At 40.4% G+C, this 18,041-nt stretch overlaps 1 protein-coding gene across 1 annotated transcript; it reads left to right on the forward strand.

Moving 5' to 3' along the window:
- Nucleotides 1–219: 219 nt before the first annotated feature.
- Nucleotides 220–17,164, forward strand: SKP1 (S-phase kinase associated protein 1). Its single transcript, XM_037509322.2, has 6 exons — nt 220–329; nt 3,363–3,459; nt 10,014–10,087; nt 13,834–13,977; nt 15,379–15,519; nt 16,452–17,164. The coding sequence occupies exons 2-6, from the start codon at nt 3,363–3,365 to the stop codon at nt 16,485–16,487; spliced, it is 492 nt and encodes a 163-aa protein (XP_037365219.1). The 5' UTR covers nt 220–329; the 3' UTR covers nt 16,488–17,164.
- The last annotated feature ends 877 nt before the right edge of the window (nt 17,165–18,041 follow it).

An 18,041-nucleotide genomic window follows, 5' to 3' on the forward strand; every position in this document is an offset into this window, starting at 1 on the left:
CTTTGAGGGGAGCAAGCGGCACTTTCGAGGGGACTAAGAAACCGCGCCCTGCCCCGTAGCGCCCGGCACCGCCTCACCCGACCTGGCCCCGCCGGGGCCCCGGACTCGCCTTGTGTCCTCCGCCTCCTGTCAGGCGATCTCCGCGGCCAGCCCCGCTGGGGTCTGTGACGCCACGGGCCCCGGGGTCCTCGACGCCTGCGCCCGTTCTTATAAAAGCCGCCGCCGCGCCGAGCCGCTGTAGTGGCCTTGTTGTTCGGCTCTCTGTCCCGTGCCGACGCCGCCCCGCTCTCGTCAGCCCCTGGCCCTCCGTCTCCTTGAGACCGAGCACCGTGAGTAGCCGCCCGCCGAGCTGGAAGGACCGGCGGGGTAGTGGTTTGTGGGTTAGGTGGCCGCTGCGTTGCGCCTGGAGCCTTCCGGAGCGGGAGCCACCTGGGCCTGGCCCTGCCTCAGGCCGGGTGGAACCCGTTGCCGACCCGTTCTCTGGCAGGCGCGGGAGGCCCGCGTTCTCGCGTCCCAGCCCTCGACTCGGCGAGGCCTCTGCTGGCCGCGCGTCCTCCCCGCGCCCCGTGGGCGCCCGCGCGGGGGCCAGAGTGCGAGCCGAGCCCGGATCGGGCCTTTCTGCACGGGCAGCCTGGAGCGCGGCTGCAAAGGCCCAGACTGCGGCCCGGGCCTCCCTTGACGTGGAGCCTGCCGGCCCCCGGGGCTCCAGGGCGCGGGTGGCAGTGGAGCTTAGGATGGAGGCCCCTTGGCCGTCGTGAGCGTGTTTTTTGGAGTCTGGAGGGAGCGTAGGGGGGCAGTGGTAGTCCGTGAGGCTGGATCCTTTGCTCCCATCCTTGGGTCTGGCGTCAGCCGCCGGTCCTGGCTAATGTGTTGGGCCCATCTTTGCAGATAGCCGCCTGCGCCTACTGAACCTATTTCTCCATTATTTTGCCACAGCCTGGAGTTGCTGAAACAATTGCAATAGCAGATATAGCAGATAACCATCACCGTATTGGTTATTTGTAAAACTCTGTAACTCTGTAAAACTTAAGTGGAAGTTTCTGACTTTTAAAGGAATAGGATGGTCACCTGCTTTGGGTCACTTTTTTTTTTTTTTTTTTTTTTTTTAAGAATTATTTATTTATTTATGCAAGGCGCGGGAGGGTGAGAGAATTCGCCAGAGACAGAGCAGGGAGCAAAACAGGCAGAAGGACCGAAGTACACTCTGAGGGGAGCAGCGGGCGAGACAGGAGAGGTCTGCCGAGCCAGGTGGGAATGTCCCTGGCAGGCCTGCAGAGGCTGCAGACAGCTTCACAGTGCTGAGCTCAACCCGCTGTGCCACCGGGGAGGCCCAACTATGGGTCACTTTTTGATGGCGACATCAGGTTTGGGTTTTTGGGTCATGAATTTTTCATCAGTGTAACAATAGAATGGGTCTGTGTCACAGTGCAATGCAGACTTTTTTACCCTGCCCTCTAAAAGGAGATGTCAGAATTTCGTGCCATTTTTGTGTCATTTAAAATAGTTGTTTTTTCTTCTCTTTTGCGATGTGATCAAACCCACTACAAGCTGTCCATGGAGGGTGGTTTAATTTTCATGTGTATGGGAGCCTAAGGAATTTGTAAATACTGGAGCTTAATTAAATTTGGTGTAATTTCCAAGTGTAGCAGCCTGAAGAATGGTTTTGAAAGCATGTCAAATCAAAATTTGATCCATTATTATCTGAAAATTTTGTCTGGAATTCCATTTGTCTAACTCTAGAAAAAGTTCTCTTTGAGTATCCAGTCTAGGATTACACAGTGCATTAAATTACAAATTAACTGATTGCCTTCTTGCTATTTAATAAGATCTCAAGTCCCTTAAGGGTAACCTAATATACAAATTTGACTATGACTAAGCATATCTTGCTGGTTTTTTTCAAAATTTTTTTTAAGAAAAAAGAAATGGTCTTGTTTACAAGCACTTTAATTACCTGCACTGCCAGACTTATTCTGTAATACTCATTCCAGCACTATGGAATATAAAAAGAACAGTGTTTTATAATTAAAAGTTGGACTCACATTAAAATATTTCCTTTGGAAATACCTTTCATTGTTGCCTTGTCACAGGGAAGGCCCTCTGTTCTGGGCCCTTCTCCATTGAGCCAGGACTACTGCATTATTGGCACGCATTAAGTATTATGGAGAAGCAGACATATTTGTAAACTGAAAAGTGAAATCTGATTCTCTCAAACCAAGGATGATTGAGAGCAGGATATTTCATTAGCTGATTTTGAAACAGTTCACCTTTTCACTTCCTTTCCCTAATAGCTTTCAGTTTGGGTGATGGAAATACTCTGGGAAAAGCTGAGTGAATGTTTTAACTGATTTAATGGGTCTTAAGTATTTGAACATAAAATGGGTGCAGTGAATACTTTAAATGCCACATTCTACACTTTCAAATAGTGACATAACAGGATTATGCATGTGGTGAAAATTGAGGTCTTAAGTTAATCTTTGCAGCTAGGTATTGCTGTGCCTCCATACTTCATTGCATCATACCCCAAAAACCCCAGTAAAAAATCTGAAGATGGTAAGAAATTTCTGGCCTTAGATTTTTTTTTTTTTTTGCTAGGTCTCTGTTCCATTGAAGTTAATTACTTAATTAACTTTTATGTAAGAGGTGTCTTTTTCTTAATGACTCAGTTAATCTGAGTTAATAAACACATTTTTGGAGCAAGTTATAGGTTATTACTATAATTATTTTGGCAGAAGATCTCAAACTTGGACACCTGGACAGTCAGGAATGAAAGATAAAATTAAGACTCTAAAGTGTATTTAAGGTCTTTATTTAGTTTAAGGGATTAGATTGATTCCTTAATTTATCTTTAAATGTTTTACTCTCTTGTGTATGGTTTTACATTTATCCAAACACAAATAAATGTATCCTGATCTACTCTTTGGGTCTGAACTTATTTTTCACTGCTAGGTCTCACTAAGTGAGAATTACTATCTTTAGGTAGTAGTACTTTGTTTTGGAATGACCTCAGATTCGCAGGTGATTGTGTCAGTTAACTATTCAAATAGGAGTTGTCACTATTCAGTGAGAGCAGAAAGGCAAGCAGAGAATAAATAAGTCCATTTTAGTTACATTTTGCATCACCAGTAGTGAATTTAGTAGGGCAGGCCTTAAAAGCTTCTGTTGCTGAGAGTTTTACTGTGAAGAAATTTTATAGAATAGCCTGTGAATAATCCCTTAATGTTTTTTACAGAGGTATATTCTACAGGTCCTTAAGCTTTTATAGCTAAGATTGAGGGCTTCCAACAGATTGTAGTTGATGGAATTTTGTATAGTACTAATTAATAACTCTTAAATTTCAAATTCAGTTTAATACTTTTTTTTAGATGCCTTCAATTAAGTTGCAGAGTTCTGATGGGGAGATATTTGAAGTTGATGTGGAAATTGCCAAACAATCTGTGACTATCAAGACAATGTTGGAAGGTAAGCTTATTAAAATATGATAGTCAGGGGAAAGGGGGAAAACAAGTACTTTGAGATAACCTCTGAACATCAGATTTACACAGATAATCTGTCATTAAAGTGCTCAAGAGTATTAATTTTTTTCCTCTAAATTATTAATTGCATTATTCTGCTACAGGTCATCCTTTCTGCATTGTTTGAATTAATAAATAATGAGACCATAAGCTAATACTGAAATGATTTTCAAAACCTCAGACAGTGGTCCATTTCTGTTTCAGGTAAATTTGGTTTCCCAATTTTTAAAGATAAAAGTTAAAAAGCTTTCGGAAAAGAGATACCCTGTTACACGGTAGCTAAATAGAGTATCCTTTTGAACTGAAGGGAATAAGCTGAGTAGATTAGAAACTGAGTAGAGGTCTTTTTTTAAGCTAAGTTTTGCCTTTTGTCTGTTTTGTTATTCCTCTGAAATAGAGCACAACACAAACAACAACAAAGGCCAGAAAAAACAGGTCCTGAAGCATTTTGAAACTCTTAATGTAGTTAATGTAGATCTCTTCTTAGTATTACTAACAGATTGGTGGATGTTAATAGTATATGGACACATACAAATTAGAGTTGGTGGGGAAAACCAGTAGAAGGATGTTCTTCAGTATTCAAATATCAAAGGTTTTTATTATCTGTAACTTATACATTCTAAAAATTTATGTGCCAAGAACCAGCTAAAGGCTGGTGAAAAAAAAGGTAAATGAGAAATGGTTTTTGTCCTTGAATAATTGATTTTATTTTTTTAAAGATTGATTTTTATTTATGCATAAAAGAGCTGGCGTGTAGGCCAGAGGTTCAGGGTGGCAAGAGGATTCAGAAGAAAAAGAGGATACAGCAGAGGCAGATTGGGAACAGAACAGGTGGATCTACTAAAATACATTGCTGCGGGGAGCAGTGGGTGACACAGGAGAGGTCTTCTGTGCCATGTGGATTAGCTCCCTGGCCAGGGATTGAACTCATGCCACAGTGGCTGGTGGTTGCTTTATAATGCTGAGACTTTAACCCCCACACCAGCAGGGAGGCCTTGTCCTTGAATAATTTGTAAACCAGGAGACAGAAGACAAGCAAAGGAAACTGTCATGTGATATAATTAGAACATTGATAAATTTGTGTGCTAGGTGGAGATGTGGGAATATTGTGACTGATGTTATTCTTGGGGTTTGTGTAGAGATTGTGATGTATAGTACTAGTGAGGGGATATTTCAATAATAGTAAGATTAGGATGTTTTTGAAGATCATTCTGAGGTAAAGTAGATAGGGTGTGTTAGAAAAAAGTTAAATTGAGGTTTTTAGTTTGGGTTTATTGGAGTGGGATGAGATTGCGATGATGTAGTTGGTGGAACTACAGGTGAAGAATGGGTTTGAGAGAAATGGAGAAAGAGATGTCTCAAACATGTGTTTGAGAGTCTTTCAGAATGTCTTTGTAACAATCTAGTAGGCATTTGCATATGTGGCTCTTAAGTGTCTAAGTTGTAGACTGCTGAAGATGGACTTTGTATGGTGGGTTATGGCAGTATATATGGGAGTAAATGAAGTTGGGGACCCTTTCTAGGATAGGGTTAGGGGGGATTGAGAGTATGGAACTCAGAAGTAGAGAATCACTGTTTGAAGCAAAGGGAAGAGGGGGCCATTATGAGGTGACCAGAATGATCCAGATTCATGTGTTGCACACTGGTCACTTAGGATTTCATAGTTAATTTAGAGGACTTTTACCAAGCATGGTAAAGGCAGAAGCTGAATTGCAGTGTGTGTGCCTTCTGTTTTCTAAGCAGGTAACTTGGGGTTTGCTGATAAAAGCTGAACATACAAATTCCTTTTTGGTAATTATTACCATCATATGGCACTTACAGTCCTGCACCCTGGTAACTCACATACATAGATCACTTCTATTAAGTTGTAAACCCCTTGGTACATCCCACAGTAACTGTTCATCAAGTACCTGTTGAATGAGGAACTGTGATGTGGTCACTAATAAAGAGTGTGAGAGCTATCCAGTTGTGTCCCTAAAGGCAGGTGAGTAAGGCTTTATCTGGAAGATGTAGAAACTGATATCACATTGCTGCCTGAATACTTGCTTTGGCAATGAAAGCGTTCTTTATTTCATGTTAGTTGGTGCCTGGCACGCTAATCTGTCCTGTGCTGCTTCAAAGAAGCATTTGCCAGTATAGGAACATAAGGCTCTTTGAAGGTTTTCCACTCCAGCTTTGATTACTGCAGCAAGTGGATGGATAGACAGCAACAATCAAAGGATTCTTTTCCTCCATAGCCTTTGGGCATCAGAATTGAAGGGTTTTATCTTAAGTGTGTCAGTGGTTTATATAGAATTGTGGTCTCTTGAGGACTGGAGTCTATTGAATTTGGCAACTTGATGGCTTTCCTTGTTTTTCATCTGCAGTAGGTCTTGTTATGTCTTTTTTATGTGCGTGACTTATGAAAACACAAAAAAAACAACAGGACGATGAGAAATGAAAATCTTGGCATGTGTACATGTGAATTGACTGCTATATTCAGGTTCAGGGTCTGGTATCAGGAATCCGCCTTCTCTCAGAAGCCCTTGAAATAAAATAGCTTAAAAGAATGGCTCTTTCTACTTGTGCATGCAGCCTAAAGCAAAAAACATTGCAAATCCTTAAATACTAGAGAAGTAATCTTTTACAACTATAAGGTCCTTATTTTTGTGACGTAAGCTTTCTTTCAAAGAACGTTTGGATTTAAACAAGCTGGTTTTCTGTATTATGTTTAATATCTTAATTCCCCCAATAGAAGTATTTTACAGAATGTAATTTTTTTTTAATAAAGATTATCTTTTATTTATACCATAGCTGGGGTACAGGTCAGAGGCGCGGGAGGGTGAGAGGATTCACCAGAGACAGAAAACACTGCTGAGGGGTGCAGTGGGTGAGTCAGGAGAGGTCTGCTGCACCATGTGGGTTGCTCCCTGGCCGGTAATCAAACTTGTGCTTGCAGTGGCTGTGGTTAGCTTCATAGGTTGCGTCCTAACCCCTTGCACCACCAGGGAGGCCCCAGAATATAATTTCTTTCTCCTCTGATTAAAATCACTTCAGGGCCTCCCCAGTGGCGCAGCGGTTGAGCGCTGGGTTGCGAAGCTGCCCGCAGCCTCTGCAGCGCCGGTTCAATCCCTGGCCACCAAGCGAGGGTCCCACATGGTGCCCAGACCTCTCCTGCCACGCCGGCTGCTCCCCTCAGCAGTGTATTTTGTCAGTCTGCCTGTTCTGCTCTCTGCTCTGTCTCTGGTGAATTCTCTCACCCTCCTGCGCTTCTGACTGTACCCAGTGCTTGTATAAATAAATAAATAAATAAATCTTTTAAAGATAAATAAATAAAATCACTTCATACTTGTTCAGGAAAAGCATAAGTGATTTTATCCAAATTGAGATACTGCTATTTTGCATTGCCATTTACAGGCTAAGACAGGAATAGGTAAAGGCATGGGTGGGAATGAGGAGATGGCAGATGATTGAATGGATCCATACAGGATAACAGGATACTGTTCTTCACTGTTCCCCTGCACCTGCTTGTTCAGCTCCATGACTTTCATTTTGTCAGGTGCATTGTCTGTTTAATTTCTCTCAACACACACTAACAGCATTTAACAGCTGATCATTTCTTCTATATCTGGCCTGCAGAAGACTATGCTTACTCCTTAAATAACCTTCTGTCTCACCATCTTCAAAGCTTGAATAATCACCGGCTCTCTTCACTAGATCTATACTCATTCATTTCTTTGGTCATCTTAGTCTAGTCTTGTCAACCATCTATATTTCATTACCCAAACTTGCTTATTGTTCTGAGCTCAAAAAAAAAAAAAAAAAAAACAGTTCTGCTGTCCTTCTTCCTACTAATTAACTGGACAACTCCAATCACAGTTCTGTCCATCTAGTTTCTCATGTCATAACCCTTAGCTTTCCTCGACTACTTTTATATTTTACCTGCCATCTGTTGGTAGATCTTATTTATCTGATTGCCTTTAAAAATGCACACTGGGGCCTCCCTGGTGGTGCAAGGGGTTAAGCACTGCACTTTGAAGCAGTCCACAGTTTCTGCAGCACGAGTTCAATCCCTATCGATCCCTGGCTGGCCAGGGAGCAATCCACATGGCGCAGCAGACCTCTCCTATCTAGTTGGCTACTCCCTTCAGCAGTGTATTTCAGTCAGTCTGCTACTCTACTCCCCACTCTGTCTCTGGTGAATCCTCTCACCCGCCCGCATCTCTGGCCTATACTCAGCTCTTGTATGCACATGGGGGGGCCTCCCTGGTGGTGCAAGGGGTTAAGCATCAGCACTATGAGACAATCCTCAGCTTCTGCAGCATGAGTTCGATCCCTGGGCAGGGAGGTGACCTACATGGTGCAGCAGATCTCTCCTGACTCGCCTGCTGCTCCCCTCAGCAGTGCATTTCAGTTAGTCTGCCTGTTTTGCTCCCCACTCTGTCTCTGGTGAATCCTCTCACCCCCTGCACCTCTAATCTGTACCCCAGTTCTTGCATGCATAGATAAATCTTTAAAAAAAATAAAAATGCACACGGCTTTAGACCATTTCTTCACTTTCCATTTCTATGAATCTTGTCCAAGTTACCATCCTGTGCCTGAATTATTGCCAACCCCGTAACTGTCCCCCACACTGTCTTGTCCCAATGTAATAGCCAAAATATGCAAGGCCTTTACTACCAGGTTCCTGTTGTTGAGCTCATCTGCTCTCTTTGCTTTTGCTAACCCTGCTCAGGTAACACTAGATTCCTTAGTGTTTTAGAAGCTGCCAGACATGACTAACAGAAGACATAAGCATTTGCCATTTTGTACTAAATGCCACCATCTTAGTAAGGCATCCACAGTAACTCCATCTAAAATTGCAACAATTGGGCCTCCCTGGTGGCACAGTGGGTAAGGGTTAGTACTATCAAACTATTGCCAGTGACTGCGGCATGAGTTTGATTGCTGGAATGCTTTCGATCCCCCACCAGGGAGCCGCCCCACATGGTACAGCAGACCCCTCCTGTCTCGCCCGCTGCTCCCCTCAGCAGTGTATTTTGGTAGATCCACCTGTTTTGCTCCCCACTCTGGTGAATCCTCTCACTCCTGCACCTCTGGCCTGCTCCCCAGTTCTTGTATGCATAAATGAATAAAATAAGTCTTTTAAAAAAAGTATTAAAAAAAGTAAAATTGCAACAATTCTTCCTTCTCTCCTTTATACATTGCTGACTCTAGGCCATCACCTCATTTATATCAGAGACTCCACACTGGTTATGTCAGCATAACTGATACACTGCTATAACCAATATAGTGCTATTGTAATTTGGCCTCTAACTTGGTGATTGCTGTTACATATAACTTTTTGGCAGCTCTTTTTTTAGTCATGTAGAAACTAAGGACAGACCCATTTGGTTTGAAAAAATAATCTTAGAATCTTTAACATGGATTTTATTTTATTTTTTAATGATTTATTTTTAATTTATTTATGCATGTAAGAACTGGGGTGTAGGCCAGAGGTGCGGGGGGGTGGGCAAGAGGATTCTCCAGAGGCAGAGTGGGGAGCAGAACAGGCACATCTACTGAAATACACCACTGAGGGGAGCAATGGGTGAGACAAGAGAGGTCTACTGTGCCATGTGGGTTAGCTCCCTAGCCTGGGATCAAACTCATGCCACAGTGGCTGGTGATAGCTTGATAGCACTGAGACTTTCACCCCTGCACTACCTGGGAGGCCCCATGTATGGATTTTAATTTTAGATTTTTACTTTGGAATTCACTATCTTTGAGAACCTGAAAGGTATGCCTTTTCACCATAGCAACCAATAGATTCAATATTGCAGAGTTAGTATGTGTGTGTGATGAATAACATGAAAAGGATGTTCCTCAACCCATGCCCTTTAACTTCCCTAGACATAATATCATTAACAGTTTCTTACATATCCTTTAGAAATATTTTAAAGATAAATAAGCATATTTTCACTTTTATTCAGGTAAGTTTTATTATTTTATACTTGACTTGAAATTATACTAGTGTGAAATCATAACAGTGTAGCAGGAGCTGCTTGCCTAGTTTTTGTCAGTGACTGCATGATCTGTTGTGTGTGTGTAAGTACATTTGGATTTCAGATTTTAATAGATTGAGATTCTGTTGCTTGTAGTACTTCATCATTTGATTTTTCATAAATGTAATCTATCTAGAGACTTTGGTATAAAGAGTAAGGATAAGGGTCTCCTGTTATTTTTTTTTCAAATGGTTGACTGTTCATCTCAGTCCCTCTTGTTTAATCGCATTTTCTCCTAATGAAGAACTTTTGTAATACTATATTTCTCTGATTGTCAGCTCATAGAGTTTAATATAGTTTTGGGTGGTTAATGGACCTGTTGTTAGAAACTGCTAGTGTTAAAGTACTGTGCTTAGTACTTTTTGTGTTTCTTTCAGACAACCTGTCATTCATGTTACTTGTTTGGTACCTAGCCTGGTTGGTATAAGTGTTATAATGAAGTTAGGAAATAATGGCAGCTCTCTCCTGGTTTTCTTAGATTTGGGAATGGATGATGAAGGAGATGATGATCCAGTTCCTCTTCCTAATGTTAATGCAGCAATACTAAAAAAGGTAAGGTAGCAAACTGTACTTGTAGATGACTTTCTTTTTCCATTTAACAATATCCTGATGATCTTTTAAGTTGATAAATAGCTTCCTTTAAGCAAAAATTTTTATGTAGTATAATTATGACTTTTTTGAAAGATTTATTTGTTTATGCATACAAGAACTGGTGTGTAGACCAGCGGTATGGGGGGAGGGTGAGAAGATTCACCAGAGACAGAGTAGGGAACAGAGCAGGCGGTTTGACTGAAATACACTGCTGAGGGGAGCAGCGGGCAAGACAGGAGAGGTCTGCTGCACCATGTGGGTTAGCTGCCTGGCTGGGTATCAAACTCATGCTGCAGTGGCTGCTGATAGCTTGATAGTGCTGGGACTTAACTCCTTGTGCCACCAGGAATGCCCTGATTATGACTGTTTACCCAGACTATAAATATTTGATTTGTCTAATCTCTAGCATGAGGACATTTAAATTATTGAAATAGTATCTGCTTTGCAAAAGGACATTTTTTGTATTGTTCATAGAATGGGTATGTCTCAAAGGGAACTTGAGAGGACATGTACTTTTGGTTTTTGTTGTTGTTGTGAGCCTTACCTTGTATCCAAGCATAAATAACCCTCCATATTGAGTAGGCCTTCAATCACGTGGCCCTTTAACAGACCCAGTTACTTAATTCGATAACTTATCTGCAGAAACAGAAGCCAGTTTCCATATTGAAGGGAAAATTGGCTAAATTAGAGATGGTAATGATAGACTTCAGCTGCCTTCCTAAGGCATTTTCAAATATCATTGATCATAAATAGTGTCATCTCATGCTTTCTCTTGAAATCGACATGAATTACAGCAGCACTGAATATTTTTCCATGATCTTACTAAGATTGGGTATTACCAGACTTTTTAATGGTTGAAAAGTGATTTTTTTTTTAAGCCAGAACATTTTACATGTGTTACTGGCCTTTTTCTACTTTGTTTTCCTTTGCCCATCTTTATAAGGAACTTAAAAAAAATTTGGTGAGAAAACTGTATTTATTTGTTTATGTACAGGCCAGAGGTGTGGGGGATGAGAGGATTCACTAGAGACAGTAAGGAATAGAACAGTAGGATTGACTAAAACACACTGCTGAGGGGAGCAGCGGGTGAGTCAGGAGAGATCTGCTGCACCGTGTGGGTCATCTCCCTGGCCGGGCATGGAACTCGTGCTGCAGTGCCTGCGGATCGCTTCACAGTGCTGTCCTTGCGCCACCAGGGAGGCCCCATTGATGGTTTTGAACCTTTACTTTTTATTTAGTTAGATCTCATTTCTAATGTGTGGGCATTGTCTTATAATGAACATTCTATTTTATATTAATATAAAATGTCCCTAAGAGAACTTTGCTTATATTCATTCAAATGCATGGATATGTGCTGGAGAAATACAGTGGTGAACCAAGGCAATAAGGTTTCTGCCCTTAGGGAGTTTATGTTGTAAACATGTGGGAAAAATAAGCATAATAAATGTCTGTTGGGTCGGCTTTGGTGTTTAAGTGAGTTGGTAGGTGGAGAGTTAGCTATTTTAAAAATAAAGATGGTTAAGAAATGTCTTAATGAGAGGATGATCTTGGAACAAAGACATGAATATGTTGGGGGAAAAATTGTAGGGAATGGGAGCAAATGCAGTGATTCTTAAGACAACACAATGACCTACTTTTTGAGGATGGATGGGAGGCTAGTGTAGTGGCTAGAGCAAAGAGCTAGTAGCAGATGTCAAGAGTTAATGGACTGGGTGATAAGGGCCATGTTTTTTTTTAACCTACTTGTATTATTACTTATAAATATTTAAACTTAAGTACATTAAATAATAATTGGGATTTAAAGATTGTAAAAGATGTACAATAAGATCTCTGACCCTTGTCTCTCATCTGATCAGAAATTCCTTCAAGTAATAATCAACTTTAATTTCTTACATATCCTTTTAAGAGTTTTTTATACCTGTATAAGCAAATCCTAATTGTTTCTTACACAAGTGGAATACTTTTTAAAAAGCTTTTGTTTCTTTCATTAAAGCATACCCCTACCGGGCCTCCCCTGGTGGCACAGCGATTGAGCGATGGGCTGCAAAACTGCCCGCAGCCTCTGCAGCGCCAGTTCAATCCCTGGCCGGTGGCGAGGGTCCCACATGGCGCGCAGACCTCTCCTGTTGCTCCTGCTGCTCCCCTCAGCAGTGTATTTCGTCAGTCTGCCTGTTCTGTTCCCTGCTCTGGCTCTGGTGAATACTCTCACCCTCCTGCGCTTCTGACTATACCCAGTGCTTGTATAAATAAATAAATAAATCTTTAAAAAAAAATAATAAAGTCTACCCCTACCATGGTTAGCTTTTCTTCTAGAAATAATTCTTTCCCTTTTTTGCATCCTGACAGTGTAATTTCTTGCCTCCCCCATTTTCTGTCAGCATTGTTTAATCTCTGAATATTTTACTATGAAAAAATTGTAATGATGCAGAATAGTTGAATTATAATTATTACAATTATGTGTTGCTTAATGATGGGTCAGTTAACTACTGACTATGTGTACTGTGGTGATCCCTATGGGCTATACAATATGTCCTAGGTATATAGTAAGCTATACCATCTAGGTTTGTATGATTAACACTCTGACAAAATTGTCTAAGGATTTATTTCCTCTCCTTTGTTAAGTGACGGGTGACTGTATACAGCAAACACCCATTTACCTACCACCTAGGTTCTGCAACTTAACACTTTCAGTGTTGATTTTATTTTCTGTGTTGGTATGCATAGTCTAGCTAATGAACATCCTGGAACTTTTAACTATACTGTATTAATTTCCCCACTAAGGGAACAGTTGAGATGTTCTTGCGTTGTTCTGACACAGAATAGTCTTGTGAATATTTCAGGGATATATATTTATTGAATGTATTCATGTATTCAGCTTCACTAGGTAGTACTACATTGCTTTCAAAGGGATTATGCCAGTTTACACTCTTTATTACGTGAGTTAATGTTTCTTTCACACTATTAGCAGTGATAATAAACAAAACCCTGAAATTCTTTGGGTATAGGGGAAATTGAGTGTCTAATTAGCATGGCTAATTTTACATCTAATGAGACTGAGGTTTTTGTTTTTTTTTTTTTTTTTTTGGTGGGACCCTTGCCGGTGGCCTGGGAACAAACCAGTGCTGCAGAGGCTGCAGGCAGCCTCGCAGCCCAGCGCTCAACCACTGCACCACCAGGCGAGGCCCTAGACTGAGATTTCTTTTTTGAATTTCCTGTTCATAGCTTTGGCCCATTTCTCTCCAGTGAATTTTTTTTTTTTTTTGAAGATTTATTTATTTATTATTTATACAAGCACTGGGTACAGTCAGAAGCGCGGGAGGGTGAGAGAACTCACCAGAGCCAGAGCGGGGAGCAGAGCAGGCAGAAGGACCGAGGTACACTGCTAAGGGGAGCAGCGGGCAGCAGGAAAGGTCTGTGCGCCATGTGGGACCCTCCTCCGGTGGCCGGGGAGCAGCCGGGGATCGAACCAGTGCTGCAGAGTCTGTGGGCAGCTTCGCAACCCAGCGCTCAACCACTGCGCCACCGGGGAGGCCCCCATGTGCACACATTAGAGTTGTGAAGATGTCTGCACTTTATATTTACTTTTCAAGCTTGATTACTAACTTCATTATTCAAGTCAACCCTCTAGCTGTTCTTTAGTTAAGGAATAATTTTTCCTTAGCAGTGGAGTGAGTATTTTACCACAAAGAGATGAACTGTTGTTGTAGGTCATTCAGTGGTGCACCCACCACAAGGATGACCCTCCTCCCCCTGAGGATGATGAGAACAAAGAAAAGCGGACAGATGATATCCCTGTTTGGGACCAAGAATTTCTAAAAGTTGACCAAGGAACACTTTTTGAACTTATTCTGGTAAGTTTTTAATACATACTGTAAGCCATCTGTAGAGTGTTTTAGTACTTCTTACTGAGTTAAATTTGTGAGATTCATTGATAGTGCATTTTAACATCCTCTGAACTCAAATGCAGTGATATTTAATCTACTTATCAGTAATCATTAATAAATGTAAATGATTGGAAAACCGCAATTAAAGAATAGAGATTGTTGGATTGGGATTTTAAAAAAGGAGGATCTAGCTGTGCTGTCTACTCACCTTAAATATAAGACACAGGGTTAAAGTGTGGGAAAAGATAAGGTATCCTAAGGTTAATCAAAAACTGGAGTGGCTGTTAAAGTAGATTTCAAAGCAAAGAATATTAGGAGGGTTCAAGACCGTCTTTTATTGCATAATGGTAAAGGGATTAAATCTCTAATCACAGTAGAACTTTCGAAACCTGTCTCTAAATAATTGATAAAATAGGTAGACAAAGTCAGTCAGGATATTGAAGGTTGGAATAACACTATTGACTGACTTGTCTTAATTGACATAGGATATTAAAAATCTTAGAGCAGAATACACATTTTCTTCAAGTGTATGCTACCAAGATAGATGTGTTCTGGGGCTGTGAAACAAGCCTTGGATTGAAAAATAAAATCAGTTATATAAAGTATATATTTTCTGATGATGGTGAAAATAAATCAACAACAGAAAGATAGTTGGGAAATATGCAAATAATTGAAAATTAACTCACTTCTCGACAAGCCAGATGTCAAAGAAGAAACAAGAAAAACTAGAAAGTATTTTGAACTGAATGAAAATAATAAAACAACACATGAAAACCTGTGAGATATGCTGTTCAGCAGTATTTAGAGGGAACTTGAAAGCACTAAATACTGTGTTGAAAAGGATGAAAAGTCTTCCCTTGATCTACCTTTTACCTTAAAAAACTAGTAAAAGATGAAAATTAAACCTGAGGACAGGGAATATTAAAGAGCAGAAATCAGTAAAATAAAAAACTGAAAAAGTAGAGAAAATCAAAGAAACCAAAAGCTGGTTCTTCCAGAGGATCAATAAAATGTGCTATAGCTGCTTATGTTTGAATCTTCCTAAAATATTTTTGTCAAGATTTGCCTGTAATGTTTGTGTATGCATGCCTGTGTGTACACATACCCACTCATAGTCAGTAGTGGCCACTGTAACATTGGAAGTACTGTAACTGGCTTAAGGCAGCAAAAGAACTTGTTACTGTAGAGGTATAGCAAAGAAGGGAACATGCAACAATTTTTCCCACAGAAGAATTTGACATTTTCTCCCTTTAATGTCTCAAAATTGAATAGTGTTTTAAACTTTAATTAGATGTGCATTGTCAGTTGCTAGCTTTAGAATTAGTTTAAATCATTGAATATATTTTAATGAAAACAATCCCTTTTTAGGCTGCAAACTACTTAGACATCAAAGGTTTGCTTGATGTTACTTGCAAGACTGTTGCCAATATGATCAAGGGGAAAACTCCTGAGGAGATTCGCAAAACCTTCAATATCAAAAATGACTTCACTGAAGAAGAAGAAGCCCAGGTAAGGAGCCCACAGGTACTCTGTTGATCACCTGCTTTTTAAAGCAACTAAAAACCCATAACATACCTAGAAAAGAACTGCCTGTAAGTATAGGTGTTTTCTCTTTGCTAAAATTATTCTTGTTTAGATACTGGTTTGAGTCTATGATTCTAAATATTTTTGTGATTATATTTTAAATATAAGAAAAAGTTTCCAACCAGAAGTTGCACTTTGATATTATTTAATAGCTGCTAGTTTTGGGCCTCCCCGGTGGCACAGCGGGTTGAGCGCTGTGCTGTGAAGCTGTCCGCAGCCTCTTCAGCATGGGTTCGATTCCCAGCTGGCCAGGGAGAAACCCACATGGCGTGGCAGACCTCTCCTGTCTCGCCCGCTGCTCCCCTCAACAGTGTCTTCAGTCCATCTGCCTGTTCTGCTCCCTGCTCTATCTCTGGTGAATTCTCTCACCCTCCTACCCCTCTGGCCTATACCCCAGTTCTTGTATAAATAAATAAAAAATCTTTTTAAAAAAATTAAAAAATAATAATAGCTCCTAGTTTTGGCACCTAGGACCTTATATTAGGCCATGATATTTGACTTCAGAAAAGCAGGACCGATGGATGATTGTATGCCAGGATATTTCAGAGGAACTTAGTGAATGGGGAGGAGTGAATGAATGAATAAGTGAATCAGTAAGATTTTATTGACAGCTAGAGACTAAAATAATGTGAATGACTTACTTGAATTTCCTCTGTCAGCTCTGGTGACTGAAGCTGTAAAAATGTTTGCTTTTTTACAATTTTAAAAAAGAGTAAGCAGCAAGTGTTCTATAACCTGGTATTTTTCCAGTTTCTCATCTATTCCTTTCTTACCCACTTTGCAGACTATTGCAGATTCATTACAAAGTGGTCTTGGAAAGACTAAAGGTTTTACCTTATATCCGTCTCCTCTTCTAGGTACGCAAAGAGAACCAGTGGTGTGAAGAGAAGTGAAATGCTGTGCCTGACATTAACACTGTAAGGATTGTTCCAAATACTAGTTGCACTGCTCTGTTTATAATTGTTAATATTAGACAAACAGTAGACAAATGCAGCAGCAAATCAATTGTATTAGCAGAATATTGTCCTCATTGCATGTGTAGTTCGAGTACAGATTCCAGACATAAGGCTATTTCTTCTAGTGTGATCAAAAGTTACTTTTTCCTTTGCTCTGAATAAAACTGAACTTCAGTTTCTCTATAGAAAAGTGACATTTGGGCTTTCCCTCTTTTTGTAAAGTGATTCTGCCTAGTTTATTGCCCAGTTAACTTTAGTGACCTTTTAAAAGTTGACATTGTAAATAAAAACAACTTGCAAAAAGTTTTCTGAAATAGAATTAACAATGTATTATCTTTATTTGTGAGTTGGAAACTGGAAAAAGGCTATTCAAAGTAAATGTTCTGAGTGCAGTTATTAGGATGGCTTCCAGCTTCCTGGGGTCAAGGAGTGCCACAGGTATTGATTAGCCTGTGTGTAGCTGGGCTCCCTTATTTGGATCTGAGGACTTGTTTTTGCATATTTAATCCTTTCAGCTTTGACTTTGTTGCCTAGAGACTCAGTTACTACTCTGGTTTTAGGGGGGAAACATAAGTAGACAGTTCGTTAGCTTTTCAATTAAAAAGATACTTAACCCATGTGGTATGTCATCTTTTTATAATCAGTGATCCCATGTGGAAAAGATACTCATTGCATGTGAAAAGTAATTTAACTTTTAACATTAAAATGTGCGGCAAAACACAAAGCATCCATCTTGAATGCAAGATTCTTTCAATAAAAAGTAAGCTATGTAGTAGGTAGTAAATGGTTTTTACTTTTGTGTACTTAAATGTGTCTCTTCACTTAATAGTAGAAAAATTAATGTACAGTTGTGTAGCTAAAAAAGACTTAGAGGCAGTTAAAATTCTAACTCCCTAGAGGCTGATGATGTAACTGTAGGGTAGGTAGTCTCTTCTAATTGTCATTGACACAGGTCAGTGGAGCCGGTGCTGCAGTTCTTCACTGGTATACTTGGGTTCTCAGAACTCTATGGCCATTGTTTATAGCCTCTTTCCTACAGAACATTGATGTTTTCTTGCTGACTTGATGGCTCACATGCTTGATATATTTTTCTTTCTTGTGCTCCCTCTTTTCTTTCATTCCCAGTGAGCATCATCTGTATTCACACATTAGTTTTGTTGTGTTCTCTTCATGTTTACTGTGAGATGTCTGGGCTCAGATTATTACTTGACAGTAGTTTGCCTTTATTGCACCCCTTATTTGCCCTTGATCATTTAATAAAGTCCTAAGTGCTGTCACATATTAAGCCCTATTTGTCATCTGTATCAGAGATAGCAAACTACAGTCTATGTATGGACAACCTATTCTTGCAGTCTGAGTTAAAATGGTTTTATATTTTGAAAGGATCACTTAATACAGAGACAGTAGTAGACCAAAAGTCTAATATACTTACTCTTTGCGCAGAAAAGTTTGCTAACCTCTGTGATTACTTCTGGATCCCTGAGTCCCTTT

The sequence above is a fragment of the Talpa occidentalis genome, unplaced genomic scaffold (genome assembly GCF_014898055.3).
Source record: "Talpa occidentalis isolate TD23 unplaced genomic scaffold, MPIMG_talOcc4v2.1 talOcc4.13, whole genome shotgun sequence".
In the NCBI taxonomy this organism is placed as follows: Eukaryota; Metazoa; Chordata; class Mammalia; order Eulipotyphla; family Talpidae; genus Talpa; species Talpa occidentalis.

Bases quoted from the DNA above. Each gene is read 5' to 3' on its own strand.
- SKP1 (XM_037509322.2), top strand. From the start codon at position 3,363: ATGCCTTCAATTAAGTTGCAGAGTTCTGATGGGGAGATATTTGAAGTT. The intron at 3,460-10,013 runs GTAAGCTTATTA...TGGTTTTCTTAG, and splicing joins TATCAAGACAATGTTGGAAG to ATTTGGGAATGGATGATGAA. The intron at 13,978-15,378 runs GTAAGTTTTTAA...ATCCCTTTTTAG, and splicing joins CACTTTTTGAACTTATTCTG to GCTGCAAACTACTTAGACAT.